The sequence below is a fragment of the Capra hircus genome, chromosome 11 (assembly GCF_001704415.2).
Source record: "Capra hircus breed San Clemente chromosome 11, ASM170441v1, whole genome shotgun sequence".
NCBI classification, from domain to species: domain Eukaryota; kingdom Metazoa; phylum Chordata; class Mammalia; order Artiodactyla; family Bovidae; genus Capra; species Capra hircus.
The window spans coordinates 4,572,034-4,590,557 of record NC_030818.1 but is presented as its reverse complement, the minus strand read 5'-3'; the positions used below and the strand labels follow the sequence as shown (position 1 = coordinate 4,590,557).

At 43.7% G+C, this 18,524-nt stretch overlaps 1 protein-coding gene across 2 annotated transcripts in view; it reads left to right on the top strand.

The window, feature by feature from the left end:
* The window catches only part of AFF3 (AF4/FMR2 family member 3), a 576,000-nt gene extending 558,209 nt beyond the window's left edge, over nt 1-17,791 (top strand). For both annotated transcript variants that reach the window (XM_018054921.1, XM_018054920.1), the window contains 5 exons: nt 926-1,019; nt 4,199-4,248; nt 4,688-4,911; nt 8,519-14,268; nt 16,368-17,791. In XM_018054921.1, the coding sequence (XP_017910410.1) occupies nt 926-1,019; nt 4,199-4,248; nt 4,688-4,911; nt 8,519-8,640 (490 nt within the window). In that variant the 3' untranslated portion in view covers nt 8,641-14,268; nt 16,368-17,791. The remainder of the gene's footprint in view (nt 1-925; nt 1,020-4,198; nt 4,249-4,687; nt 4,912-8,518; nt 14,269-16,367) is intronic.

Sequence of the window (18,524 nt, the reverse complement as noted above, 5' to 3'; positions counted from 1 at the left end):
CCATATCTGAGTTAGCCAATAATTACGAGTGAAAAGCACCAGGAAGTAGTTGATATGGCTCGGGAAGTGCTTTCTATGCTCTTTTCAAACTTTAACGTTCATGCTAGGATTAATAAATTAACTATGATTAGTTCATATTATATAAGAGGGATTACTGCTATGTAAATAACAAATATATAAACTATAAAATAAACTACTCCCAGCATAATTTTTAATCATTTATAAAACACATTCATATCTGTTACTTTATATGAACTAATTATAGTCCAGTAAAGTAGGTTTTTTTTACTTTTTATTTTATATTGGAGTATAGCCAATTAACAGTGATGTGATAGTTTTAGATGGACAGTAAAGGGACTCAGCCATACATATACATGTATCCACTCTCCCTCAGTAAACTAACTTAAAAGTGAAGGTGACAAAAACAGGTAGAAGGGCTGTGCTTTCAACAAAGCCACGACCCACGGCCAGAAGTTCAAGATGTCCGGGGAAAATCAGAGTAAGGTAGTGCTGCCCTGAAGTTCACCCAGAAAGCAGAGCTCGCTGTGCTAAAGCTTCTCACTTCTCTAGTGGAGAGAGACTGCCCTCTCGTGGTGGAAGAAGGAAATGGCCAGCTGCTTAGTCCCAACGGAGAAGCAATAAAGCTATTCATTTGTAGTTATATTCTTTATTTATATATACACAGTTTATTGATTCATATTTATATTTATATTGTTTAGTATATATGTTGTTTATACATATTTTCTTATATGAAGGGATGTTTTTAATGGAGTAACTGAAATTTTGAATCCTATTGAACCAATAGGAAGGTCAGATACCTGTGTATAGAAATGTTTAATATATATATGATCATGCTAGGAACATTGAGTGCATTGGAACAAGATTGTTGGCACGGGGGCCGCTCATTTGTCTCTCCCTGCTGCAGTTACCGATGCCTGGCTCTCCTGTACTGGAGGATGTTTCGACTCAAAAGGGATCACGCTGTCAAGTATTCAAAAGCACTTATCGACTATTTCAAGGTACTGTCTGGCTAACGGGCAGAATGTTGTACCCAGCTGTCTCCCTGTCAAGGACATGTTCAATGCAGAGTCCACTGATTTGGGGCTAATACAGGAGCCGTCTGGTATCTACACTAACCCCCATTTACGACCTACTCATGGCATTCAGGGCTTAGAGAATAGCCTGAGAACCCATCTAATTTATCCCCTCTAGTGCCCCTAGAGAAAGAAGATCCTGTTACCCACCCCAGCGTCCTAGGAGGTCCATCTTTATAGCTAACATAAATTCCTCGTGTTCACGCAGAGCTTCTTCCTCTTAGAAGTAACTCCTCTTTGCTATCTCCAGTCACTAATTTAATTTTTAATAAAGGTGTTATTTTAAATGATAAGAAATGGCTTGGTAGAACCCAGAGGCACTGGAATAGCACTGTGCACATAAAAGGATAGAATTGGAAACTGCGCTTTTTTATGGAATGAAATCATTTTCATTGGGAGAATGAAGAAAGAGGACGGGAGACAAAAAAAAACCCTGATGTTCTGCTGTGAAGTGGACCTGACATAATAATTTATTTGAGACTTCTGGCCTCTTTGCTGTCCATTTGACTGTAGAAACAAGAAATTATACCATCTCTGCCTCCACCAGCTCTTTATCAGATACACAGCCATCATTTTACATTTGTTTTTGGCTGCACTGGGTCTTCGTTCCTGAGTGGATTTTTCTCTAGTTGCAGCGAGTGGGGGCTACTCTTCCTTGAGGTGCCCAGGCTTCTCATTGCGGTGGCTTCTCTTGTTGCAAAGCACAGGGTCTAGGCGCCTAGGCGTCAGTAGTTGCGGCTCGTGCGCTCTAGCGCAGTATACAGGCTTTTAGTTGCTCCACGCCCGGAGCAGGAATCTTCCCAGACTGTGTCCCCCCCTGCACTGGCAGGAAAATTCTTATCCACTGTACCACAAGGGAAGTCCCCACAGTCATCATTTTAGATCTTTAATCCCCAACCTCCACTTCTTGGAGATGATTTCTGATGACCCGGCTGTGTTGGAGGTCCATGTCCATCAGATAGCCGGGCCGTGCATGTAGAGTATCCAGGTGCTAAGCCATAAAGGTAACTGTCTTAGTCCACTGACAATCGTGGGTTATAATGACAAGTACTGACACTTAAGAGTCTCTGTTTACTTTGGGTGCCTAAGTTTAAGTCGTTTTCAAAAATTTAGAATCTAAGAGCTATTTTGGGCTCCAAAATCACTGCAGGTGGTGGCTGCAGCCATGAAATTAAAAGACACTTGCTCCTTGGAAGAAAAGTTATGACCAACCTAGACAGCATATTAAAAAGAAGAGACATTACTTTGCCAACAAAGGTCCATCTAGTCAAAGCTATGGTTTTTCCAGTGGTCATGTATGGATGTGAGAGTTGGACTATAAAGAAGCTGAGTGTGGAAGAATTGATGCTTTTGAACTGTGGTGTTGGAGAAGACTCTTGAGAATCCCTTGGACTGCAAGGAGATCCAACCAGTCCATCCTAAAGGAAATCAGTCCTGGATGTTCATTGGAAGGACTGATGCTGAAGCTGAAACTCCAATACTTTGGCCACCTGATGTTAAGAACTGACTCACTGGAAAAGACCCTGATGCTGGGAAAGATCGAGGGCAGGAGGAGAAGGGGACGATAGAGGACGAGATAGTTGGATGGCGTCACTGACTCAATGGACATGAGTTTAAGCAGACTCAAAGTTAGTGATGGACAGGGAAGCCTGGTGTGCTGCAGTCCATGGGGTTGCAACGAGTTAGACACAACTGAGTGACTGAACTGAACTGACTGAAGAGCTATTACTTAAGAGTTATTATAGTAAAGCAAAGCACTTGAATAAAGAAGGAATCCGAACTCTAAGACACAGAACTTTCAAGAGATCCAAGTTCTTAATGTATGTGGATTGTCTGTGAAGCTGTACAGAATGAACAAAGATCATAACTTCAGAATCAGATCTCCCCCTCCAGAAGTTCCTGGTAGATACCCTAAATCAAAGCTACTTCAATACTACTTAAGTTCAGAGATTATGAAAACTTTAGGAAGCAATGATTGGTGTTAGTTGCTCAGTCATGTCTGACTCTGCGATGGCTTAGACTGTAGCCCTCCAGACTCCTCTGTCAGTGGAATTTTCCAGGCAAGAATACTGCAGTGGATAGCCATTGCCTTCTCCAGGGGATCTTCCCAACCCAGGGATCGAACCCAGGTCTCCGTTATTGCAGGCAGATTCTTTACCTTCTGAGCCACCAGGAACCAATGATAGTTGGTTCATAAAAAATAAGTTTCATCAGTACCACTGGCTCTGGAAAACAGGACTTTGCCCCTACCTGTGTTTTTTACAGTCACGGGACCTCAGTTGTAATGCAAGAGGCCTGAAGGCAATGTTGCACAATTCCCACGTGTAAGGCCATTTCTCACCATTTTGATAACACCTCCGCTAAAATCTAAAACTCAGTCACCACTTCATAAAATTCTTTTTAACCAAAAGAAGCATTTTGTCTCTGGGGAACCAAGCTGAGGCTATTATATTTTCTTGTTTCTGGAAGGGAACATTGACATCCGTATTATAAAGACCATTTTTGTCCTTAACAATCTCACAGATTTGTGTCCAAGAAAGCTTCATTGGACTCTCAGGGAGGAAATCTCTCTGTACATTTAGAAACTTCCCTTGCCACAGGCAAAGTGTCTTTTAAATGCCTGATGCAAACAACTGGCTCAGGCAACAAATCCTAAATCAGGATATTTAAATAAATCAGAATTTTTGAATTCAGTCTCTGTTAAGGAAATACATTTAATCTATTCTTTTAGACATGTTCAAGAGCAACTTCCTTTAAGAGAAATACTTTAAAGTTTCCCAAGTGAAAACAGTAACAGTTGATGGTCTCATATATTTTCAGGCATTAAATATTATGTCAACAGTTCTGCAAATATGCCCTACATTTAAATATAAGATGTTCTCAGTGTATGTGTGGGAGGGGAGTTGCCTGCCACCCTACTGTCCTGCAGAGAGGAAGCCAAAAGCCTAGTAACTGTGACTTCCCAGGTCCAGTTTCTGTGACCCTGCATTTTATCTACAGAGTCTGTCATTGCTTCTCTCAGTGGTCAACTAAGAGCATGCTATTGTGGGCTGTTTAAACTCAAGCAGATGGTACTCACTGTCAACATTTTTGTTTTCTTGCAGAATTCATCTAAAGCTGCCCAAGCCCCATCTCCATGGGGGGCCAGTGGAAAGTAAGTTCATTTTTGCAAAGTGAAGGTGATAAATGAGATGTTGCATGAAGCTGAGCAAGGGCTTTCCCGTGGCTCAGTGGTAAATAACCTGCCTGCCAATGCAGGATATGCAAGAGATGGGATGGAGCTCTGGGTCGGGAAGATCCCATGGAGGAGGAAATGGCAACCCACTCCAGTATCCTTGCCTGGAAAATCCCGTGGACAGAGGAGCCTGATGGGCTACAGTCCATGGGGTCACAAAGAATTGGACACAGCTGAGCCCTCCCACCCCAGACACACAGACACACAGACACACACACACACACACAGACACACACACACACACACACACACACGATGTTGGGCAACGCGCGTACTGTTTACAGTGCCCTGAGGGGCCGCCCTGCCTCACCAGGTACTAACCTCTCCACTCTTGTTTTTCCATGCTCTCCCCTTCCAGGAGCACTGGGACCCCATCCCCCATGTCTCCCAACCCATCCCCCACCGGCTCCGTGGGCTCTCAGGGGAGCCTGTCCAACAGCAACGCCCTGTCCCCATCAACCATCGTCAGCATCCCGCAGCGCATCCACCAGATGGCGGCCAACCACGTGAGCATCACCAACAGCATCCTCCACAGCTACGACTACTGGGAGATGGCGGACAACCTAGCCAAGGAAAACAGAGGTGCCTGCACCTTGGGGGAGCTGTGCGTGGGTCGGCCACAGCTCGGGGAGACAGCCTGATCCTTGGGCGTCGCTGGGTGAGACGGCATCATGCACCCAAGTAGAAGCTGTACTTCTCCCCCTCCTCGGCACTTCCAGTGCCTCTGCCTATCTTGATCATTCCTGCGGGAAAGATAGAGATAGAGGCGGGGTTAGAGATGATACAGGAACCAATGATACAGATACAAGTTATATAGATGTGCACACGTATGTTTTTCCTGTAGACAGTGAGGTCCTTGAAGGTAGGGATGACGTTTTATTCAACTTTGTAACCCTAAGACCTGCACAGTGCCTAGACCATAGCTGGGGATCTGAAATGCCCAGACACGGCTCGATCCCTGGGTCAGAAAGCTCCCCTGGAGGAGGGCATGGCAACCCACTCCAGTGTTTTTGCCTGGAGAGTCCCTGGACAGAGGAGCCTGGTGGGCTGCTGTCCATACGGTCTCAGAGTTGGGCACGACTGAAGTGACTTCACACACACACACATGAATGCTATTGCCTATTCAAATGATAGCTGGTTACAACTGAAAAAAAAAAAAAGGTTTTTATGGGTAAGTTGTATTTCTTTCCTTTTAATTAATTTTTATTGGAGTATAGATGCTTTACAATGTTGTGTTAGTTTCTGCTGTGTGGATATATATATCCCTTTTTATCTGATTTCCTTCCCATTTAGGTCACCAGAGAGCCTAGTAGAGTTCCCTGAGCTATACAGTAGCTCTATTTCTTTTAAATAATGTTTGTTTTTACTCATAAAAGCATGTTTAAACTGGTATGTATGTAACGATGGCTAAATTTGTAAAGTACAGAAAATAGAGAAAAAAAATTTTTAATTATCAGTAATCTTATCACAGGCTTCTCTGGTGGCACAGTGGTAAAGAACCCACTTGCCATGAAAGAGACTTGGGTTTGATCCCTGGGTCAGAGAGATCCCCTGGAGAAGGAAATGGCAACTCACTCCAGTATTCTTGCCTGGAAATTCCGAGGACAGAGGAGTCCGGTGGGCTACAGTCCATGGGGTCACAAAAGAATCGGACACAACTTAGCAATTAAACAACAACAATCTTATCACTATTAACATTCTATTGAAATGTCATCTAGTCTTCTCCAAATATGCAGGATTTTTACCAAAATAAGATCATGTACAGTTTTGCATCCTTTTTTTTTCATTTTACATTATATCAGGCAGATTTTCATGAGACTAGTTCACAAACACCCTTTATGATGGCTCTGTAACACTGTCTAATAGTGGTTATACAGTCGCTGTGTGTGTTAGTCACTCAGTCGTGTCCGACTGACTCTTTGTGACTCCATGGACTGTAGCCCGCCAGGCTTCTTTGTCCATGGAATTTTCCAAGCAAGAATCCACTGGAGTGGATTGCCATTTCCCTCTCCAGGCACTCTTCCCAACCCAGGGATCGAACCGTGGTCTCCTGCATTGCAGGAGGAAGCTTTACTGTCTGAGCTACTAGGGAGCTGAGCTACTTTATACAGTCTTAAAGTAATCACAATTTCTCAAACCATTCCCCTGCTGTTGAACATTTATGTTACTTCCACTTTCTTCCACTATTACAAATAACAGTATGATAGATAGCTTCATATAAATCATTGTTCATATTTCTGATTATCTTCTGATAGGAGTAGAATGCTGAGATCAACAGGTATAGATTCTTTTAAGACATGCATTGTTATGAAAGAAAATGAAGTGATAGTCGCTTAGTCATGTCTAACTCTTTCCACCCCATGGACTATAGTGTGCCAGGCTCCTCTGTCCACAGGATTCTCCAGGCAAGAATACTGGAATAGGTAGCCATTTCCTCCTCCAGCGGTACTTCCTGACTCAGGGATCGAACCCAAGGCTCCTGCTTTGCTGGCAGATTCTTTATTGTCTGAGCCACCAGGGAAGCCCTGACTGGTATATATGTTATTAATGTTCTCCCTACCAAGTTCCTGCTCTTTCTCCAGTACTGAGTGACAGTTTTGTTCCCATGGTAACGTGCTTCTGAGGCTAAGACTGAGGAGTTCATGATGAGATGAGAACCAGTGGCACAGATAGGCAGCTGGGCCCTGAGTACATGAAACTGATCATGTAACCAGATGGGACATAACAGCAGCTCAGGGATGGTGTAACCAGAAAAACCCAGAGGGGAAGCCAAGGAGGTCAGTGCCAGGCGCCAAGACCAGCAGGACAGGCCCCCTAGAGGAGCTGGCACAGAACAGGACTTTGATAGTAGTCGAGTAGCTGAGATGGAGTCGGGGTGGGTGTCACAGGTGAATAAAAGAGCAAGGACAAATGCACAAAGGTTTCTAGGGCCGGTTTGGGAGAACCTGAGCAGGCCAGGCTCCAGATGGTGTCACCAGCTGCCACCTGTCCCTCAGCAGAGCCACGCTTCCAGTCTGAAGTCCACCTGGCTTCCCCCAACCTGCCCCTCCTCCCCGGCTCTGCTCCTGGCTTCCTGCCACGCTGTCCTCCCTGCCACCTGGACCCTGGCTCTTCTCTGAGCCTCCCTAGCGGACCTCATTCAGCACATCCAGGAGCACCTTTCAAAACCTTCTCCCGGGTGGCTCGGACAGTAAAGAATCTGCCTGCAGTGCAGAAGACCAGGGTTCAATCCCTGGGTCGGGAAGATCCCCTGGAGAAGGAAATGGCAACTCACCCCAGTATTCTTGCCTGGAGAATCCCATGAACAGAGGAGCCTGGCAGGCTGCAGTCCCTGGGGTCGCGTGAGTCAGACACGACTGAGCGACAGACACTTTCCCCAGATTCTTGCTTCCAGAGAGTGCTCTTCAGCGGCCCTGGTCGGTGCAGCGTGGCAGTCACGTGAATTGATCTGTCTCTGTCAGCTGCTAAACTGTAGTCTCTGAGATGGCAGAGCCTATGCATTCTTCATCTTGGTGCCCTCTCTGACTCCACCCTTGGGCCCCTAGCATAGCACCTTGGCAATGATACATGTTTAAAGCAAGGACAAACCCAGAGAAGGTTCACAGACTGGCTGGCAACCTCAGTAGAGATGCCTCAGAACCCATCTGTGAACAAGGACCTACTCTGACCACAGGGAACTCTACTCAGCATTTTGCAATGACCTATAAGGGAAAAGAAGCTGACTCATATTTCACATATGACTGAATCTATGCTGTACACCTGAAACCAACACGACATTGGAAATTAACTCTTCTCCAATATAATAAAAATAAAAGAGTGTATACAAGCTGATTGTTCCAAAAGCCAAAAGAGAAAAACAAACACCCATCCCTGATCTGCCTCCAGGAGCCTTGGACTGCCCCAGGGGCTCAGCACCTAACACAGTTGAGTACAGTGGAAAGGCTGACAGCTTCAGGCCAAGTTCAGGCCAAGTTCAGGGTAACAGGTGTCACTGCACAAAGGAGAATGCTGCCCGGGGAAGTCAGTTTTCCTTGCTTTCTGGCTGAATAGATGTCATTGGTTTGAATTAGTAGTCGCCAGTCGAGGGCTTCTCGGGACGTAGGTGAGCTCTCTGCTGGGGGGCTCACGTCATATGATGGGACCGGGAGCTGAGCGTGTATCCCCCTGACGACCCTCTCTGTTTCACCAGAATTCTTCAACGACCTGGACCTGCTCATGGGGCCGGTCACCCTGCACAGCAGCATGGAGCACCTGGTCCAGTACTCCCAGCAGGGCCTGCACTGGCTGCGAAACAGCGCCCACCTGGCCTAGACACCTGCCCCCTGGCTGCGGCGTGCGCGCGTCTCCACGGATCGCCCAGCGTTTCTGGACACTGTGCTCCCCACGTTCCCGGCCACAGCATTTCTTGAAAGGCGGTGAATATTTTTCAGCATCGAACAGCAGTCTTTTCTCCCAGGGCATGTGTGTTTGTGTGTGTGGGTGTGGAATAAGCTGCCTGTGGAGGTGTGTAGGACACAACAGTTCTCTAGACCATGTCTTTGTCTAGTTTCCAGAATCCCAGGTTAGACAAAGTGATCTGACGTTTCTGATCAGAGAAAACACACACACACACACACACACACACACTTTCTAGTTCAAGCTAAACCGTGACTTCTTAGAATATTCAACCAAAATCTCATGGGTTAGTGAACCAGGTGCAATATAGCACACCAAAAGCTTGACTGCCAGTTAAGATGAACCCAGTTCTTATACTGTTGATTACTTTCAGTATTAATATACTTTTCTCCCATTATTTTTTTATTGTCTGTATTAATGGGTATTTGAATAATGAAAATAAGTCAGTTATTTTTGTGCTGGACGTTTACTAGATTGCATGTTACCAAATACCCTGCCTTTTGTCTAGTCCCTCCCCTCCTCCATCCAATTCTCCAACTCTACTATCAACTAAACGTGTTAGACGCAAATGAATCGACTTCCATGGGCCTTCCCTGCCCTGCCCCCCAAAATAGTATGACCATGACCCTGACCCTGAGATTTGGTGGAAAAAAAACAAACCTCCATGTCTTTGAAAACTCACCCAGAAGAAAGCAGCAGCAGCTGTGTCCCCGGGCTCGGTGAGAAACAACCCTCTGCACCTGCCAGGAGCCCAGCCGGCACGTGTGTCTCTTCCTCTCGCCACTGTGACCCCAGGGGCTGTGGAGCCCCGTGGGTTTGTCAGCCGATAACTTTTCAACAAGCCTTTTCTTTCTCTGAGAGCTTTCTTACCCATGTTCTTGGCCAAATGAGGACATTGTCTAGGGTGTCCCTTCCATCGGAATCTGTGTCTGTTGCTTTGTCAGGCCGAGAACTGTTTGCTGCCGTGATTCTGTCTAATCCTCCCTGTTTTTGGGGAAAGTGCCGTGCGGACCTTGAATGCGTTTTTGACCTGGGGGATGTATTTCAGGGTCTGATAAGCAGGTTGCTCACCACAGAGCAGGAGATCCCTGTAGTGATTGCAGTTTGTCTGGGGTGGCAGTGACCCGAACACCATGCTTAAGCCCCCGTGCATCCAGTACGCGTATGTCTTCCCCCGATTCTTTGTTTTGCTTTTTTTTAATTAAGTTTACATTTTAGTTTTTTTCATCATTTTGTTTACAATGTTTGTCTGAAATTTCTTTTATTGGCTGAAATTTATTTCTTTTATTGTCTCTTGTCATATCCTAGATTTAGTGTTCTTGTTAAATATATTTGAATACAAAGATATTGGTTAAAAAAAAAAAAAAAGAAAAGAAAAACTCCTGGAAAGGAGGATATACCTTGCCATGCTTTAAAAATAAAAATAATGACCTTGATGCCTCTCACTTGACAAAATTACCCTAAGACAGCCTGAGAAAGACAGGTGATGGGGTACATGGAATAATCCATTTTTCAAGGTGATGGTAACGTAAAACATGTATATCAGATGCTAATGGTCTCACTGGTTTGGTTGTAATATTAACATTTTCGTCAGCCTGATCTGTGGGTGGGAAATCAGATTGCTGTAATTCCCTAGCTCTAAGCACTGATTCAAAACTGTGCAAGTGATTGAACAGCTTTGGTGATTTGAAATTCATTTCAATGAACAAGTGAAGGCTTTGTGAAATTTGCATTTGGTGTTGGCCTTTAAGCAGCTGGAAATATTAACAATACTTCTTTTTTCACATTTATCCAACCGAGGTGCTTCTGACATTCCTTTCACTAATTATTACTAGATTTCCCCTTCCCATTGGGATCTAACTTAAGAAATTTTTATTTATTTTTTGGAGGACTGAGGCTTAGTTCTACTCACTGTTGCTGAATTCTGATGAAACGTTCAGACTTTCACATAAAAGGATGCCCCCCCCCCAGTGTCCCTTGTGCATCCCTGGGGTGCCTTTCTGATCTTATTCACCTTTAAGCCCCAGGCCACATGGTGGTATCCACATAGTGTGCTCACAAGTCAAGGCACAGGCTGCCTCCAGCTGGTTGTGCCAGCAGCCCTACATCAGGATGCCGTGAGCCGCAGTCATTTCCAACGAAACATGAAACCAGTGGACTGGGGGCAGTCGCAGCGTGCCGTTGCTCTCACAGTCGCATTTCATTGGTGGAGCATGTTGGGGAGTGGTTGTTCCTTGCTTTGGCATCAGTGCTTTTGATAAGGAAGCATCTTCTGATCATTGCTGGTTCCTTTTCTTTAGTTTTGTTCAAAGTACAAATAGCTCTCTTGTGTTTTCTGGTTATGAAACTAATAGACACTCATGGTGAAAATTCAAACAATGCAGACAAGTGTAAAGTTGGAAGTACGCTGTCCCACCCCCGAGAGACAGCACTGCTCGCCCTTCCCTGTATATCCTTTGGGAGAGCCTCCCATTTAAATGTGGAATGTCTATCATCATTCCCTTCTATTTGAAGACATTATTTCTTCAGAAGTTCAGTACAAGTTCAACTGGCCTTATCCCTCCATGACCTGAATGGACCTGGATCACAATTGTTAGAAATATCTTTGAAAGAGAGGAACCCAAATATATTCATGATTAAAATGTGGGATTTGTTACCATTCGACACAGATCAGACTCACATGCAGAATTGTGTTTGGGAAGAGAGGTTCTGTTAAAACGTTATTTCTGGAAACTTTCAAATTGCAAACGGAAAGTCGGACCCACTATCTAAAGAGAAATGTACTGGAAAAAAAAATCTGAAAAGTTGACAAACTGTGTATTGGATTGAACATGTGGAATCAACGCAGTGAGCTTTTCTGCACTAAAATGTACCCTCTTATCTACAACAAAGATGTGTGTATTACATAACAGTGATGTGTACATTTCTGACATCCCATACATAATATACACAGTTTGTATAAATACATACATTTAAAAATATATATGTACAGTACAGCTACCATAAAACTGTAGTATGCTTGAAGGATATGACCAGTGCCTAATGTTGAGTATAAGTCACTGCGTGTTTAAATCACCTCGGAAGTGCAGTAATTGTTATCAAATTAATCAGTGCAGCCAACCTTATTTATGAACCACATCTTTGAAACTGTGCAGTAGTATATACATATATATTTTTAAATAACATTTTTCACAGTTTTCCAGAGTTACTGTTGAAATCTGTATCACCAAAAAAAAAAAAAAAGGCAAGATTTTTTTTAATGATGTAGACACTCTCCAAACCCAGTAATCTGTGTGTGATTTCCTGTTTGTAGATACCCAAGACACTTTAGCAGTCACCAGCCTTAATGCATGTACAGGATATTATTGTGACTTAATTTATCTGCAGTTTTTAATCCATGTGAAATTGGAATTTATAAACTGACTTGGATTAACTATGTCTGCCTTTCTAAGGTTGCAAATGTTACATTAAATGATTTATGTTGTAAATGAGAGCCATCGAGTTGTACGTAAAAATATGAAAAAATGTCCACCAATTTCTGTGAATATTTTTACAAGGAAACTTCAGACTCAAAATATATTCAAATAAGCATTCTGGTCCCTAGTTCATAATCTCTTTAGAATGGACCTTGTAGTTTCATAAAATTTTTTAAATGATGCTTCCAACAGATTATCATTACCAAGTCTGATTTTTTCGTGGGGGAAAAAAGTAATGTTTTCATTATTGGAAGTATAGTTTGCTACTTGTCTTTCCCATTTCCCAGCATATTTACACACGTGTGTGAGAACACACCCACACTGTCCCAGAAAATGCTGAATAGGGAGCTTAAGGGGGTTATTTTGATAGCTACACTGATGCCTGTCCAGCCAGCAGCCCCGGGACACTGTTTTACTCAACATTCCATAATGACAGAAGTTAATTCCCTCACTTGTGTCTACCAGGTTTTTCCAACTCTAACCAACGTGGTGGAGTAATGTCAGCAATATTTTCTTGAGTAAAATGAGAGAATTTTGAACTACTGAAGATAGAGATATTAGACCAGTGGCTTTCCATGATATATATCTCCTCCATGTGAGAGCGTTTTTTATTAGCCTCATATTTTTTTACTCTTTCTTCCCCTTTTCATTCCTTCCCTCCTCAAATTAAACTAAAAAGAAGTAGAAACAGGAACAGAAGTAAAACCGTTGCTTCATTTTGTCCAGCCTGTATCTTTATATTCAAATACGACAGCAGAACCCTAGCTCCGGTCACCATGAAGACCACCTCATCTCAAAGACGACCAGAATGGGGTCCTTGGCTTTGCTTGCTCCAGAGACCACTGAACTTGGCACTCTTTCAGAGGTGGTTTGGGCTAAGAAATATCCAATAATCTTTCAAGAGCTATCTTCCCCTCATGCAGTTTAGCCTCCTACTCGCTGAAGTCTATTCCCATCAGAATCCTATTTTTAAGAAGTGGTGGCCCAGACGGTAAAGAATCTACCTGCAATGCAGGGAACCAGGTTTGACTCCTGGGTCGGGAAGATCCCCTGGAGAAGGAAATGGCAACCCACTCCAGTATTCTTGCCTGGAAAATCCCATGGACAGAGGAGCCTGATGGGCTACAATCCATGGGGTCACAAAGAGTCGGACATAACTGAACAATTGACATTTCACTGAATCAACTGGAGTCTTAAAAGATCTTTTTTTTTAATGAAAGGAAAAAAACAACCCAACAACGTAAACTGCATTTCCAGCAATCTGGAGCCAGAGTTTATTTCCTTGTCTTCCCATTCCCAGAAGAACACAGTGTTTTGACATTACAAACTTCCTGACAAATAGCACAAGAAATGTTCAGACTTTTGAGATGCGTGTTCTCTTTGTTCAAACCGAATCCTTCTGTATATATCATCAGATGGGTTTGTTTGCTTGGCATAAGGGAAATTATAAAACTCTGTCCTCAAATGAAATACATCTGACCATGGTTTGGTTTGGGTTTTATTATTTAATTGGTGCTCTGAGGCAGCAGGGGGTGAATTTGGGGTCAGTTGAAAGGGGATATAGGCTCACAACTCTTACTCGTAGTAATGGGAATCAAGGGATTAAATCCCTCTACATTACTTTGAAAAGCCACCTCTTATGGCCAATTGTGAACACATTTGCTCTGAGGGATGAATTCAAGGTACTAATTAATTGCCAGTGAACACGAGGATCAGCGTTTGTCTTTAAGCATCAGGAAATAATGTTGAGACTTGAAAAGCCAGATCGCAGACTCACTTCTAACATAGGAAAAGCTCATCAGAAAGTGCTTATATCCAGCTATGGTGTAAGATAATGCCAATGTTTAGAATTATCCAAGAGTGCTCTTTGTTTATAAAAAATAATCCCAATTATCTTACTTCTGTATTGGTTTCCAATGCTTTTTCAGTTTTTCATAAAACAGGACTGATTTTTTTTTCCTCCAGTATTGACCTTCTCTTTATTTCTAGATGCCCAGATGAGCAAAGAAAATACCACTGAGGAATGTGCGTTACTTGACTGGGCAGAGTCTACCCACAGTAGCCAAATGTATGTGGCTTTTTAAAGAACATTCTTTGAGTCTCCTCTGTTACCTTCATCTGCAGCATGAATGATCACCAAAGCTGAAGTATGACCTCATAGTTCAGGTGTCAAAAATCCTAAGCATGTAGCACACTCATCTTTAGTGATAGGCACTTCCTTAGCCTTACCAGCTATCTCTGGGATCTATTTGTAGGGCAAAAAAAACCAGTATTAACACTTTCCTTTGAGTAATTTGCAAACTGATTATGAATCCCCTGAGGTCCCCAGGGCTGCCAACTCAACCCAAAATTTCCTTCTCTGTGAACTGGCTTGATTTTTTTTCATTCCTTTGGGTTTTTTTTTTTTTTTCCTTCTAATCAGTCAGATTCTGTATCTGAACTGTTTAGAAGAACAGTTACTAGAGACAGTGGGAACTTTAAGCAAACAGATTCAATATGAGAACTTGATGACGTTGAGGTTTGAAGGGTCAGGGGTAAATCAGGCTGCCTAGACACTCCTCCTTTGCTTGCTGCCCCCAGTTCTTGGATAAAGCCCCTCTCCACGATTCCATTTCCTCTGTGTGAAATGTAACCCAATTAGCTGCCGCGCCAAAGATCCAATTGCGGATCACCAGGTTAGAGCAGCGGCTGGAGACCCCAGTTGTCGCCGGCAGCTGGAGTTAAGCATCACTGTGACAACAGAGGCAGCCCAGTCTCTTCTACGTACCATGATGCAAAGGTGTGTGATGAGCAAGGTCCCAGCTCCGACCCAGTTCTCTGGAACCAAGAGGATGACAGTGGGGTCTCCATGGGACCCCCAAGCTTTTGCTGTTACCACTTTTGAGTCCAACCTGCTAGTAGGCAGGGCTCTAATAGACCAGTGAGGGGGCAGGGGTGGAGGGGTCTGTCCTTGCCAGGTCCTCTGCAGGTGGTGGTATAATCCCACCATTCCTTTCCTCGTCCAGTCCTGGCCTTAAGAAACAGGGGAAGGAGGGACATGGGGTCCCGCTCCCCTTGGGTGCCTCTTCAGTGAGAACACAGCCTGCCTCTAGACCACCAGGCTCTGAACATCCTGGTCTGGCCAGATGGCCCACGGCACCATCTTCTCACTACCCATTCTCTCCTGGCTTTCCTTTGATGCCAGTTCTCTTCATGAGAATCTTGCCCCTCTGGTGGTGACTGTTTTTGTTTTGGGGGGCTGGTGGGGTGGAGGACAGCTGCTCTGGGAGGTTTGTCCCTGAGAAAGGGGACTTGTCACACGGGTATGTCACAAGCTTCAGGAAAGCAGAGACCCCTCCTGAGGAAAGGGGGGGTTTCCCTCTAGTGGGCTAGATAATTGCCTCAACATTATTGCTTAATTGTAGGCTAACCCTTACTCAGGCTCCCTGGAGAGGGAAAGCCAACCTGAGAACTTGGTGACTTTGTGAGAATGACCGTTCTCCCTCCAGGCAGCAAGACAGAGCCCGGAAATCTGACCACTGACCTGACTGTCATCACTGAGGTCAAGCAATAAATGTTCAGTTGAGGTTTTTCAGCTTCTACCTAATATTTCTATTATTTAGACATGGGGGCATCCTTGTGCCCCACCATCAGTGCTTTGAGCTTAGCCGAAACAATCATGAAACGCTCATTCAGAAGGGCCCCTTCTTGTCATACTCACTGGAAACCCCTTTCCTAGTCTTTCCCTAGGACGAAAGAGTAACAGCTAACAGTCATGAAAGTTCCAGCCTGATTTAAGCCCAAATAATACCATACCCTTTTCATAGCAGCACAACACCTGGGTGAACTCCAGGTATTCAGATTAATATTAGCATGAGGAGGTGGAGATTCACCAGCTAGACACTCAGATTTCATCTCATCTCAGGCAGGATGTTAGAGAACAGACACGCCTACTACAGCGTGACAGCGGGTTACCGCCAAGGTTCTGTGAAATCAAGTTCAAAGTCACTCTCAACAGTTTGCCTCAGCCAGAGCAGGAATTTTAATCCCACCATTTTCCTTTTGCTGTGTCATCTTGGATGTTTATTCATGGAGCTGGCAATTCTAATTCAAGGTTTTAGTGTGGGGATATCAGAGGCCCCATGTGTCACACTAAACACCTTTTCAAATTCTGCATCTTGGTCTTAGGAAAGCTGCCAGCCACTTAGAAACCTGCTCATCCCCCGTGAGACATCGCCAGCCATGCAGCTGAAGCAGCCACCAAACCAAAATAAAGGGCCTTCATCTCCTCTTACAGGAATTGGTCTTAGGATTATTTCAACAATTGAAGAGGATTTTAAGTCAGACAGTTCTATACAGTAATTTATGCTGTAAAAATGTACATATTGTAGCATTGGTTATAAAGTGCTATATTTATTAACATCCAATACCGTTTTCATTTTTGTCTAGCTGTTCACTATTAAAAGAGCTTAAGTTCATTTTTGTTATGTGATATTCATTTGAGACTTCTTGTGAGAGCATTTGATAAGGGTAAAAAGCATAGGATCTGTGTTGATCGTCACTATTTTAATCCAAGTAGTCATAATGGTCTGTTAAGAATCACCATGACACGCCCTACTCCTGATGAAATCTTGTGCTTTCAGCTACATCTTTAATAAGGTGATTTTAAAAAAAATCTTAACCCAAGAAATTAATAAAGAATGATGGCTTTAGCAAGGAACGCTTCTTCCAGGTTTTCTTGAAATTCGTGAACATTTTTCCCAAGGAAATTCCAGTGGACCCTCCCTAAGTTACCAAGAGCTCTTCCTCTTCCAGAGGGGTCTCATCTCCCAGCTGCTTCAAAGCCGCCTATAGTCCTGGAGGGAGGGTAAAGTTTCTCTCCTTTGCTGGTTGCTCGGATCTGCTTACAGAATTGCAAATTGTCTCCCTCTTGTATTAAAAAAATGAAAACGCTGTCCCCCCAACAGCTGTATTTTATCATATTGCAAATAAACAGAAGTACACATTCAAATCATGAATTATTTGGGCAAGATATTAGGAAGGAGTAGAGAACAACTAATATTAAGGATTTGTCTGGGAGGATCTTATGTTTGGTCCGAGTTTAAATCGACGAGTACAAGCAAGGATGATGGAATCGCTGGCCATTTATTTAACTGTATGGAGGTTTTGCTGTGTCTGTAAGTCACATGAAATGCGTGCGGCACAGTTCTGGAACGGAGAAGCATCTTTCTGTACTGTAACAGAATGAGCGTTAAGGATTTGTGAGAATAAGCACTTTTATATTTGACAGTAAAAACTGATGCATCAGTGAAAAGTACTTTTTTTAATATCTCATTAAACCTTGAAATCCACATCACTCTGTCTCACAAACATCCTACTGTCTCTTCCTAGAACCTCTTCCGAGTAAAATGTCCTTTCTCTTGTGTTACAGGATTTTGTGTTAAATGTCATCCTTTGTCACAGGCTATCTTTTCCTCTACAAAAGTCTGAAGCCCCTGAACTGGACGAATGGATAAAAGCATTTTAAAGAAAGGGGCACTGATCTAATAATGCCTTTGGCAGAAGAAGTTCAGTGTTAGTTTGAAGTGAAAAATAAAGCAACCTGTGACGGAGCCTGGAATCATCTTGCTAAGAGAGTTTTTGATTGTCGTTTATTGTTTGTTTGTTTATATATCCGAGCTTTGTTTATTAGCTGTTATGTGACTTAGTTCGGACACAAACAGCAGATGGACATTGAAAATGGTCCATACTAAAGCTAACGTAAGCCTACATTTCTTTTTCCCTTTTCTTTTTTGTGTCTGACTTTTTAAGGAACTTTTGAACCATTCTCCACAGAAGCAGCACTCTTACAGGTTCCCACCAGCAGTATATGTGAGTTCCAACTTCTCGACACCCTCAACATACGTTACCGTCCTTTTTCGTAATGACTGTTCTACCAAGTGTTAGATTGTGGGTTTCACTTGCATTTCCGTAATGACTGCTGATGTATGTGTGTCAAAGAATTAGTGGCTCAGTCCTGCCCGACTCTTTGCAATTGCATGGACTGTAACCCGCCAGGCTCCTCTGTCCATGGGGATTCACCAGGCAAGAATACTGGAGTGGGCAGCTGTTCCCTTCTGCAGCGACTCTTCCCAACCCCGACTCTTTGCAATCCCATGGACTGTAACCCGCCAGGCTCCTCTGTCCATGGGGATTCACCAGGCAAGAATACTGGAGTGGGCAGCTGTTCCCTTCTGCAGCGACTCTTCCCAACCCAAGGATGGAACCCGGGTCACCTGCATTTCAGGCAGATTCATCTGAGCCACCAAGGAGAATCCAGTGACTGATACTGAGGTGCTTATTGGC